The sequence below is a fragment of the Brassica oleracea genome, chromosome C9 (assembly GCF_000695525.1).
Source record: "Brassica oleracea var. oleracea cultivar TO1000 chromosome C9, BOL, whole genome shotgun sequence".
Taxonomy (NCBI): Eukaryota; Viridiplantae; Streptophyta; class Magnoliopsida; order Brassicales; family Brassicaceae; genus Brassica; species Brassica oleracea.
This window is the reverse complement of record NC_027756.1, coordinates 5,091,771-5,103,261: the sequence shown is the minus strand read 5'-3', so window position 1 is coordinate 5,103,261 and position 11,491 is coordinate 5,091,771. Positions and strand designations below refer to the sequence as shown.

The 11,491-nt window shown below is 41.2% G+C and overlaps 2 protein-coding genes and 1 non-coding gene across 3 annotated transcripts; all 3 read right to left on the bottom strand.

Annotated features, from left to right (window-relative positions):
- Positions 1-5,019: 5,019 nt before the first annotated feature.
- On the bottom strand, positions 5,020-6,399 carry LOC106314171 (RNA-binding protein 25-like). Its single transcript, XM_013752099.1, has one exon. It carries the CDS (start codon positions 6,397-6,399, stop codon positions 5,020-5,022), a length of 1,380 nt encoding a protein of 459 aa, XP_013607553.1.
- A 909-nt stretch (positions 6,400-7,308) lies between these two features.
- TRNAT-UGU lies at positions 7,309-7,380 on the bottom strand. Its single transcript has one exon. It is a non-coding gene; the product is annotated as a tRNA-Thr (tRNA).
- A 121-nt stretch (positions 7,381-7,501) lies between these two features.
- LOC106319076 (probable inactive purple acid phosphatase 29) lies at positions 7,502-9,705 on the bottom strand. Its single transcript, XM_013757298.1, has 3 exons — positions 9,390-9,705; positions 8,810-9,207; positions 7,502-8,036 (listed from the first exon to the last, which is right to left on the bottom strand). Exons 1-3 carry the CDS (start codon positions 9,667-9,669, stop codon positions 7,572-7,574), a joined length of 1,143 nt encoding a protein of 380 aa, XP_013612752.1. The 5' UTR covers positions 9,670-9,705; the 3' UTR covers positions 7,502-7,571.
- Positions 9,706-11,491: the final 1,786 nt, after the last annotated feature.

Here is an 11,491-nt window from a genome sequence, read left to right as displayed (position 1 = left end):
GACTATATTTACGAAGTGATTTTGCCACATGTCCTTTGTACAATCAATTTCACAAAACAAATATGATATATCTACTGAAATTGATGACATGTCTTATAGCTTAATATGACATGGACAATTGCATTTAATGTTAATTGATATTTTTGGTAATTTTTTAAAATATGGTAATAAATCATATATTACATTTAATGTCAATTTATATTTTTGGAAATTTTTTTAGAATACGGGAATAACTCATAAATCATCATTAAAATAAATATATTCAAATATAGCATTATAAATTTCGAAATATAATTTAATTATATATTTTTAAATTATACAATTTTATTACTAAAATTTTCAAAAATGTATACAATTTTTTTAGAAAATTATAAAAATTTAATCGTAAAATCATTATTTTCTTATATATCTAAATTTTTTATAAATATTGTTTAATTTTAATTTTTGGTAATTATGTAACTTTTACAAATTTATTTAATATATTTAATTAAAATAAATAGATAGAAAAATTTATCTAAGATTTTTTTTTGTAACACAGACTTTCATTCATTCTTAGGCTCCAATGTCAAATGAGGTCGATACAAAAGGTTCATTCAACAAGGCTTGCTTAGCCAAGGCATCTGCCTCCTTGTTGTTTCCACGTTGAATCCAAGAGAAATAAAAACATTCAAAAGCAAGAGAGAGGCTGAGAATATCAGCCACCACACCATACACCTCAGGGTATGGAGAGCTAGAGTTGATCGCTTTAATGAGTCAGACTTGAAATGCACTCGGCGGATTCCCGTATCGATGCATGTTGCCAGTGCTTCCCTTAGTGCTAGCGCTTCTGCCACCAGAGCTGAGCTGACAAAGAAGCAGTGCGCCTTATACGAGCGGCTGTTGTCTCCAGTGTCGATGATCCATCCAAGCCCTGCATGATAACGTTCTGAGTGCCAGGCCGCATCTGTATAAATAACCATGCAATCCAGTGGGTAATTATTTGGCGGGTTCACTGGTTCCCGCGGAACAGGGGTCACAGCTGGTTGAGCCGCTAGCCACTCTCTTGCTGTCAAGAGAGCTTTGTTCATAGTTTCCTCCGGTGTAGTTGCTTTGTTGTTGAAGAGGAGGTTATTTCTTGCCATCCAGATGGACCATAGAATCCACGGCGCTAACGGTCCCGAGACAATACCCGTGGGTGGAAGACAGGTCAATCTGGTTAGAGTAGACCAACAAGAGGCAAAATCTACCAGTCCTCTAGAGTCCAGACAGTGAGTATAAGGGGCTAGAGACCAGACTTTCTGGGCATACTCAAGTGGAAAAGAAGATGACTGATAGATTCTACATTGTCACAGCGCTTACAGTTTGTAGCGGTTCCAATGTTCCTAGCCGCCAGTTGGGCTCCTACGGCAAGCGCTTGGTTCATTATCTTCCACATGAACAGCTTGATCTTTGGGGCAGTGTGGAGATTCCAGATGTTTTTATTCCATTCGAACGGTTCCTGATGATTATCCGGTTCTGCTTCAGTACGAGTTTCCTGGCGCGCTTTCAAGGCTGTCCAATAGCCTGATTTGGTAATGTACTCGCCTGAGGTTATTCCAAGCCATACAATCTTGTCCGGAGCCCCGGTGGTGCTTGGCTTGATCATGAAGATTTTCCCTTCTTAAAATGGTACTAGGCTGTTGATTGCTTCTCTACTCCATTCGGTCTTATGAGGCAAGAAAAGACCCTCGACTTTCAGGTTTTGTTGTGCCTCCGGGGCTGGTCCCATTGGTCGTTGTTGTTCCTTGCAGCTGAGCCAAGGGTCTTTCCAAATGTCGATTGTTTTACCATCTCCCACTATCCATCCTGCATTGCTCATGATGAGGTCCCGTCCTATTAGGATGCTCCTCCAGCCATGTGATTGCACTGATCGGCTCTGTGCATGGATGAAAGAAGTGTCCTCAAAATATTTCCCTTTGAGGATCCGGCTGAGAAGACAAGATGGGTTATTGAGCAGTCTCCAGCTAAGCTTAGCTAAGAAAGCATCGTTATAGCATTGGACGTCTCGGAGTCCTAGGCCGCCTGCTCCCTTGGATCGAGTCATTTTGTCCCACGAAATCTAGGCCATTTTACGGGTTTCGCTACTTCCGTCCCACCAAAATCTAGTAAGCGCTGACTGGATTCTATCACAAAGTGAGACAGGGAGCTTGAAGCAGCTCATCGCGTGAGACGGCACAGGAGATAGCACACTTTTGAGCATGACCAGTCTTCCTGCTGTTGAGAGATGCTTATTTGACCAGCTGCTCGCCTTTACCTTTATCTTATCCACAATGGACGAGAAAAGGTCTTTTTTCTTCTTTCCGAAGAGCTCAGGCAGGCCTAGATACTTACCCATACCTCCCTCCTTTTGGATTCTAAGAGCGTCACAGATGCAGGTCTTGAGAGAGCTCGGGGTCTTCTTTGCGAAAGTGATGGAGGATTTTCCCGGATTAATCATTTGGCCCGAGGCCGCTTCGTAGCTCTGTAGGATTCCTTTTAGAGCAGTGGCGTCCGCTTTCTTGGCTTTGATGAAAAAACATCGTGTCGTCGGTGAACAGTAGATGGTTAACCCGTGGACACCCATGGGCAACCTGAATTCCGGCTAGTGAACCTGACTCTTGAGCTCTGTTACACAGTCCCGAGAGTACCTCACTACACAAAATGAATATGTATGGTGAGAGTGGGTCTCCTTGGCGGATTCCCCTACTCGGTTTCACTTTTCCTCTAGGCGAGCCGTTGATGAGGAAAGCGTAGGTAACAGTGGTAACACATTCCATGATCCACGTTATGCAGCGGGGGTGGAATCCGAGTCTGTCAAGAACTAGGCGAATGAATTCCCACTCGAGTCGATCATAGGCTTTGCTCACATCCGTCTTCACTGCCATGGAGCATCTTTTCTCCGCTTTAGAAGTTTGGAGAAAATGGAGCACTTCATGGGTGATTAGCACATTATCCGAGATTGCTCTCCCCGGCACGAACGCGGACTGGTTTTCGGATATAATAGAGGAGAGGAGTGGCTGAATGAGCTTGGTCAAAATCTTTGAGATGATTTTATAGTACACATTACATAGCGCTATCGGTCTATACTCCGCCACTGTCTGAGGGCTTTTGATCTTTGGAATGAGACGGACGAGAGTTTCGTTGCTTTTCGGTGGCAGTTTTCCTGTTTCAAAGAAGCTTTGGATCTCTGAGATAATGTCCAGCCCAATGGAGTCCCAATTGGAGTGGAAGAAACCGGCGGAGAAGCCATCCGGGCCCGGGGCTTTGTCTGCATGGATGGAGAAGACCGCATTTTTGATTTCCGCAGCCGATGGGATTGAGCTTGGGTGGTCGTTCTCTTCCTGGGTGATCACATGCTTTAATGCTCTCTGCACTATTTCCTCGCGTTCTCCTGGTGTACTCTTGAATAAGTTTTGGAAATACTGGATCACCACCTCTGATATCTTCTCTTCAGTATAGACAGGTGTGCCATCGGGATCTTCTATGACAGAGAAGTCATTTGCTCTTTTCCTCTTCTTCGTTGTAGCATGGAAAAAGCCGGAGCTGCGGTCTCCTAGCTTCAACCATAGTAGTCGGCCACGTTGCCTCCAGTAAGCTTCTTCCGCTTTGTACGCTGCCTTTAGATCCTCAGAAATCTTATTGATCAGGCCTACGTCATTCACTGTACTTGTCTGTGCTTCCTCCAGTTCTTCTCTCTTCTGCTCTATAAGGATTCGACTATTGTTCTGTTTGGTTTTGTTCCACTTGGAGATTGCTCCGCGCACCAAACCTATCCTCTCCGCGACGGTTTTATTTCCCGCTGAGTGCCAGGTAGTTCTGATAAGTTCGGTGGCTTCAGGATTGTCTTTTAGTCTCCGGTCGTATCTAAATAGACCACGGCGTCTCTTCCTTGCCGGCTCAAAGATTGACAAGAGGGGTTTGTGGTCCGAGCTCTCATAAGGGAGGTAGACACATCGAGCCGTTGGAAATCTCTCAGCCCAGCTAGTGTTTGCAGCTGCTCGATCCAATCTGCATCTAACATAATGTACACCACGTTGGCCTTTCCAAGACAGACAATCGCCAGTGTGCTGAAGATCAAAGAGGTCGCCTTCTGCTAGGAAGGTTCGCATATCAGAGAAAGATCCTTCTGGTCGTTCTGGTCCTCCATCCTTTTCGTCGTTGCTGACTAAGTCGTTGAAGTCTCCAGTGATGAACCATGGTGAGTCTCGGAGATCCGCTGTGAGAACTAGGTGATCCCATAATTGTTTTCGGCGGTTCCTGTCAGTGTCTCCATAAACGAAGGAGGCAAAGAATTTCTTGCCTTCGTACTCTATGATCGTGTCCAGTAGGTTGGCATTGGCCTCAAGGACTTCAAGTTGTATTTCCTGCTTCCAGAGGAGTGCTAAACCACCTGCTCCATGTCCTATTGGCGGGACGAGATCATAGAACTCATAGCCGAGAAGATCTAGTTTGTCTAGAACGAAGTCATTGGGGTTTTTTTTGTTTCCATAAGGAAGATAATGTCCGGGTCTGTGCTTTTCTTCAGTTCCCGGAGTCGTTGAACTGTCCAGGGATTCCCCAAACCTTGACAGTTCCAGCTCAATATCTTTAAGGAACGGGAGTTAACGGATTCTGAAAATCCGTTTTCTTCCTCTTCGTTGTTGCCGAGATCAAATTACAGAGTGGTTGATCCGAATCCAATGATGATCCATGCTGACCTCTCTTTACTTTGGAGCTTCCTGCTCTGTTTTTAGCTCCTTTCGCTGAGGGGTCTTGGTCCTGCGTCGTCAAGACTTTTATTCTGCAAGAGGGAGGTTTTGCTTGTTGTACCTTGCGTTTTCGGGAGTTTGCTCCAACTAGCGTGTTGGGGCTGCTCTGCATTTTTCTGCTCCCTGGTGGTCTTCCAGGTCTTCTTCGAGTAGCTGCCTTAATTTGTTGTTGGGCGTCTTGCTGGTTCTGATCATCAGGAGGTGTTGTCGCTGGTCCCAATCTTAGCAGCGCTGGGATTCTCGCTGGGCTAATTAGTGTTTCTGTTCCATCGGTCTATGTTGGCTGTGTGGCTAGAGAAGCCCTCACCATTATGACCGCTGTCTCTTCCACTTGCCCTTGTTCCTCCGCTTGCCTGAAGCGTTCTTTACTAGCTGTGCTTTCTGTCGGGTCTGCACATGATGTGTATTGTATCATAACATCACGTATTTCCCCAATAGCTTCCTCCACTGCTTCTCTAGGTAGCTCCATCTGAGTACTACGGAGAGGAATCCCTCTATCCGAGTTTCTAAGTGGCTCCTTTGAGTCGCTTGACTCAGCTCGGGACCCTCCTCTTTCCTCTCGTTGTTTTGATGGGGTCTTGTCCCGAGTATACTCCCTGGTGGGTGAGTTTGATCTGGGTCTGCCTTGTTTGCTTACTTCTCTGTACACCGAGGTGTGGGAAGTTCTTGCTCTCGAGAATTCTCGCGAGTTTGATTGGTGGCGAGCCTGATATTGTTGTATGTGCCAGTGAGTTTGTTTCACTTCAGAGCGGTGGCGCTCAATCTCGTTCTGGATCCTAGGATTTCGTGTGTTCCAGTCTTCTTTATGGCTATCACGTCCATTTCCAAAGTGCCTGGAGTTCTCCGGGATGGTTCGCCTGTCTCTGTCAGTGTCAGGGCGTGGTACATGCTGAGCTTCTCTTTCCCGACGTCTTGGAGAGCTGTCTGTCCGAAGATGGGTCTCTTCATATCTTTCTGTTTCCTTTAGTCGCTCTTTCTTTTCTGCTTTTGCTTGAAGGCAGTCTCGCAGTTCGTGGTCGAGTCTGAAGCATTTTGAGCAGTGTCTTTCTAAGTTCTCATATACTAGCTTTGCTACCACTTCATCTCCATTGGGGTACTCAATGATGGAGCTTGTTATGAGAGGGAGACGCCCATTTATATGGACTCTCATTCGGAAGTTGAGGGAGGAGATTTCCGCATCTTCATACACCCCTATATTTCTTCCCACAGTGTTGATTGTCTCCTCAGTCCATAGGTGAACTGGCACTCCTTGTACTTTGATCCAGAATGGGATGAGTGATGGAAACTCAGGGGATGTGGTAGGTTCCCATCTCTGGACAATGACCATCCATCTTGCATAGTTGTATGGTCGCTTCTCTAGAACCTTGAGAAGGTCTTCTTCTCTCTCGAATTGGAATTGAAACATTCCTTGTCCCAGATCCGAGCCGACAGGACGCGACTCCGTGCTCCATTTCTCTGTGAAGTATGGCAAGAGGTTTCGGACTTTTTGGGAGCTAGGGTTGGTAACTCGTCCTATTAAAGTGAGGGAGTGTTTCTGCAGGAGATATTCATTCTTGGGGGCTTGGACTTGCACTCTTTCTTTTCTTGGGGGTTGATAGGTTTCCTGAGCAATACTTTTTCCTTTTGCTGTTGCAGAAATTCTTCTGTTATCCATTTTGTCTTCAGCGCTTTGAATGCAGTTGTTGAGGTAGTGTTACCCTGTTTGTCTTATTACCTTAAAGACTTCCGAGGCTTGGCGGTTGTACAGTCGTGCTTTAGTAGTTTAAATGGCAGAAGAATCTAAACTAGAGCTTTAAGCGACTTTAATTTCTTGAGCAGAGCTTTTATGTGGTTTGTTGTCGGGTTGCAGGTCTTATATTTTGTGGTCTTCATTGAGCTTGTGAGACGGAATCCCGTTCACGCAAGCATGGGAGTGTTGTCGGCTGCCTTTCCGACCTGAGCCGGTGGCTGGAACCCGACGTCTCAGCTTTCAAGCGGTATTACAGTAGTGGTTTTTTCCAAAAATAGTAATAAACCGGCTTGTTTTAGAAACTGGGGGCTGAAACCTGGTTGGTTGATACTGTCTCGGGAAAGTCGCCTGGGAGAAAAACTTAAGAGTATCTATCTAAGATTATAATTTCAAATATATACATGCATATTCTTAAATATATTTTTATGTTTAATTAAATCAAATTTATATTAAAATATTGATATGAAAAAGAAAATTTAAAATATTAATAAAATTTTATTTAAAATATAATTTATATTTATCTGTTAAAAAATATTTTAAATTTTTTTACCGCACATGGTGCAGAAAGACACCTAGTATTAAATAAACTAACAGATGGAAGCAGGAGATATAAGTGAAGCATCATGACAAGTACACATTCAAATAGTTTATACAATCACAAAATATACTTATATTTACCCATAGATTGATACAAATATGAAGAAACCAGAGGACGGTCTAGCAGCATGTGTTTCATTTTTGGGCCTTTTCAGTTCTAATGTCAAAACGGCAGAGTTGAGCACTGTTAGACGACGTCGTTTGGCAAGAACTAGGAACAATGAAAATTTTAAAAAGTGCCCACACGCAGGATCGAACTACGGACCTTCAGTTTACAAGACTGACGCTCTACCACTGAGCTATACGGGCCACTTGATAAACATTTGCAATTGTATTTTTCTAAATTATAAATGTAAAGCTGAGATGATCAAAGGTTACTTAAGTTAAATGTCTAACTAAAACGAATCAAACCAAAGTTGCATCAAACTAATATGAAACCAAAACAGTTTCTACCAAACTCAAAACATTGTACTCAGATGAAACATACAAACCACATATAGTCATAAACGAGGAGCAACTGATCCGTTCACAGAACTGGTCCAAAGAACCTGAGCATCAATAACAGAGAGATGCTGATCATCAAGCCTCTTCCATGTCCTAATCGTTTTCACATCTGCCCTCTTCTTATTCAACTCAGCAACCACAACTCTAGCTCTCCTTTCCCAACCAGCTTTACCATACGCATGGTAACCAAACCCACCACCATAGCATAAGTTCAAACCTTTGAGCTTACCGCAAAAGTCGTTGACATGGTCGTGACCCACAAACACTGACTTCACATCTCCTCTAGTTACCAATGTCGTGAAGAAACCAGAGTTTGTGGAAGCTGAGTATGTACCTTCTTGTCTCACTCCTTTTGTCGCGTTCTTTGAGTCGAAACTCCAAAACTCTGGTAATGGAATGTGGAAGTAAGCTAGTCCTGGAGCTGTACCTTGCTGAGGATTAGGCTCTCCGTTGTACACCCTCTGCAATCATCATCAAAACCGAAGGGTTAGAGATCAATGAGACTAGGCCTGAGTTTTTGGTTTTCGGTTAACCAAAGTTTTAAAAAATAACTCTGAAATTAACCAAATAATATTTCGGTTAATTTTGGTTTCCAATTTCAAAACCGAAATAACCGAATTATGTCTTTGGAAATATGAAAATTCGGTTAAATCGATTAAAATCGGGTATTTTTTGGGTTAAAATCGTTTAATTTGGCTAAGTTTAATTGATTATTAGTTAACATGGATCCATTTTCGATATAAACGGGATTAGTTTTGGTATAATTTCCTTAAAAAAATATAATTGTTCGGTTAACTGGTTCGTTAAACCGAATTGATTTTGAAAAGCTTTTTGAACCAAACCGAAAGTGAACCAAAAACAGAATTTCTTTGGTTTGGTTTTATTTGAATCCACAGGGCTAAGGGCACCTGCAATGGTGGACCTGGAGAGCTCGATTTCCAATGTTAAATTTTAATAATTTTATTAGTTTTTTTTTCTTTTTCGTTTAATTAAAAAAAAAAATTAAAAACGGATCAATCATGGACCGCCACGTATCGTGGGGCCCACGACACAGTAACGAAAAGCACCTAGGATCAATCCTTATGTTAGGATTTTTCGGATTGATCCTTACAAAATTTGTTCCCCACACCAATATTTTAATATTTCTTTTCTATGGATTCGATCTAAGGATTCCTTGTTGCACATGCTCTAAACGAGACAGAGATGATTTGATTGTTCATTGTTGATGGTATACCTGGAGACGTTTTGAAGTTCTCTCAAACCAAAACTGCTGAGAAGTCTTGACCCAATCATAACCTTCCATGTAAGGAACACTAGAGTAATCTCCACTGTCCAGAAAATAAAGATTGAGAACAGATTTGTTCTGTAGACTGGACTCAGCAGCTCCACGGATCTGGAGATTGTAGTTACCAAACCCATCAATGTAATGAGCAGCCTCAGGAGGGTTCACTTGAGACAAAGTGTTGGGAAGCTTCACGATGTGTTTCATGAGTTCTTGTCGTGTCAAAGTAGATTCTTGATCATGGTTTCCTAATATAGCAACCCATGGGATCTTAGAGGCAATCGCTGGAGCAAAAGCAGCGTTCATTGACTTCACAGGGTCCTTAACATCAAACCCAAATATATTATCACCTGAGAATGAACACGAGACCCAAAAGACAGTCACTTTCTATCATCATCATCAGAACGAGAACAGTTTGGGTTCTTTAATTTAAAGTTTGGATTTTTAGTTTAAAGTTTGGGTTTTTGAATTTAAAGTTCGGATTTTTAGTTTAAAGTTTGGGTTTTTTTTTATTTAGAGTTTGGATTTTTACCGGTGAAGACGATGAGGTCAGGTTTCTCGGCGGCGATGACACGCGTCATGAAGACGGTGGTGTTGAGGTCGGAGCAGTGAGCTTTCTGGGTGGGAAGAACATCGAGACAGCGAGTAGTTGCGCCGTTTGCGAAGTGCATATCGGCAACTTGGAGAATCTTGAACTCGCCGTTCCGACCGAACCTGAGTTTGGGACGGTGTGACGATGTCGGAACCAGAGCGAGGAAGAGAGAGAGCAAGAACACGAAGAACAGGGTCGTTCTTCTGGTCTTGTCCGCCATTATTACAGTACACCAAGAAATTCAATTAAGTAGATTTGGTTTGCAGTCTAGTACATAAATGTCTTAAGCAAATTGTGTGTCGGAAGAAGACAAAAACGAAGGGACCATGAAATTGAATATTTTCTTTAATTTATATGTTTTGTATTTTTCTTAAGGAATTATTTTGGCCGTGATTAAAAAGTATTATTATAATCAATGAGTCATTCACGTAGTGTGGTCGTTGCTTCACACAAATGTAGCAATCTACATTCAGAATAAAACAAGGAAGGTCTTATTCGTTAGAGAGAAGAAAAAATCGATTTGAGATTCTTGATTTTCTTGGTATTCAGTGATCTTTGATGGTATTGTAGTACGGGTCATGTTTTTTTTTTTTTTTTTTGAAAAACGGCTCATGTGTTTGATTAGTGATTTCTCCAATGCCACCGCGAGAGGTGTATGATGAGGACTTCATGTTGTTTTTGGGGTTTCTTCTCTTCATTATTTCATATATACATCTAGTTTTTTGGGTAAAATGTTAAGCTTACCATTTTCTGAAGATTTAACAATGTTGCTGTTAAACAACTCTTTTTTTTTGGTATTAATGTTTAATATTTTATACCATTCTCTGTTAAACAACAATTTATAGAGATATAAGAAATAGACAGCAACCCAACTTAAAAGAAACAAAAAGAAAGAACCTCAAGGAGGCCTTGTACATCTACTTTTCTATGCATTTAGCAATCAGGTAGTATAAAACTTTGGCAAATGTCCATTTTCTGCTTCGGAATTAAAATCATAAGTTCTTGAAAACTCTCGGAAGCTCGTTTTAGTTATGAACACTTAAAGAAAATTCTTTGAAAACATGTTGGAAACTTGTTGTCTATAATGTAATCTCTAGCTAGACATATTTAAATTCATGTGAAATCTTATATTCCAAAGCATAAGTCTTTAATTACTTTATGATAAAAATGCTACCGTACATTCAGTGAGTTAAACACACACGTAAGTGATTAAAACATACCAACTTTAACTAACAACATTGAGTTATTATAAAAGACATATGTAATAAGATTTAAAAGTGAAGTCAATTCGGACCAGGAATGCTTATTCCCCACTTAGCTTCATCAATGGAGTAGATGACCTCAACGTGACTTAACCAGGACAAGAGCTTCCATCATCATCATCTTCACTCTCACCGAGACAAACCAAGATCAAGAACACAAGATTTTGAGGAAGATCTAAAGCAAGAAACATATTGCTTATTATATTTTCAAACTGGTGTCAACCAACATATATATACTGTAACATAGATAGATATACGTACACAGATTCAAAGACTTGTATAAATGTGTGAGTCATATAAAGAGAAGTTTTGTGTCGTTGTTTTCAGAAGCAAAGCCGTATAGTTATATTCCCGCATGCTAAGTTTCATTCTCACAGGAAATGGGGTGTGGAAAAAAGGTATAAAGAGTAAAGCTTTTTAAAGTTGTGTTCGGCCTTTTGTAAATAATAATGGGATGCTTTTCAATTTACCTAAGTTTTTCTACACAATGTACAGCCTTTACAACTATTTAGTTAACATTTTCTTGCAAGATTCATAGTCAATATTTGATGCTTTTTCATTTTACCCTAAGTTTTTCAACACAATGTAAGGCTTTACAACTATTCACCGAACTTTTTCTTGCAAGATTCTTAGTCAATGTTTTATATAATTTGCTTCCTTATATTATTGACTATTGTTCATATCCATCTCCACATGCTACGTGACTTGACAAGGTAAACAAAATATGATCAAACTTTTTTATATTAGGATTAGAGACCGGAGTTAAACAACAGTGAAAAT

Coding starts and splice junctions, on each gene's coding strand:
- LOC106319076 (XM_013757298.1), bottom strand. CDS start 9,669: ATGGCGGACAAGACCAGAAGAACGACCCTGTTCTTCGTGTTCTTGCTC. Junction 9,208..9,389: donor TGACCTCATCGTCTTCACCG/GTAAAAATCCAA, acceptor GTTCATTCTCAG/GTGATAATATATTTGGGTTT. Junction 8,037..8,809: donor GAACTTCAAAACGTCTCCAG/GTATACCATCAA, acceptor TGATGATTGCAG/AGGGTGTACAACGGAGAGCC.
- LOC106314171 (XM_013752099.1), bottom strand. CDS start 6,399: ATGGATAACAGAAGAATTTCTGCAACAGCAAAAGGAAAAAGTATTGCT.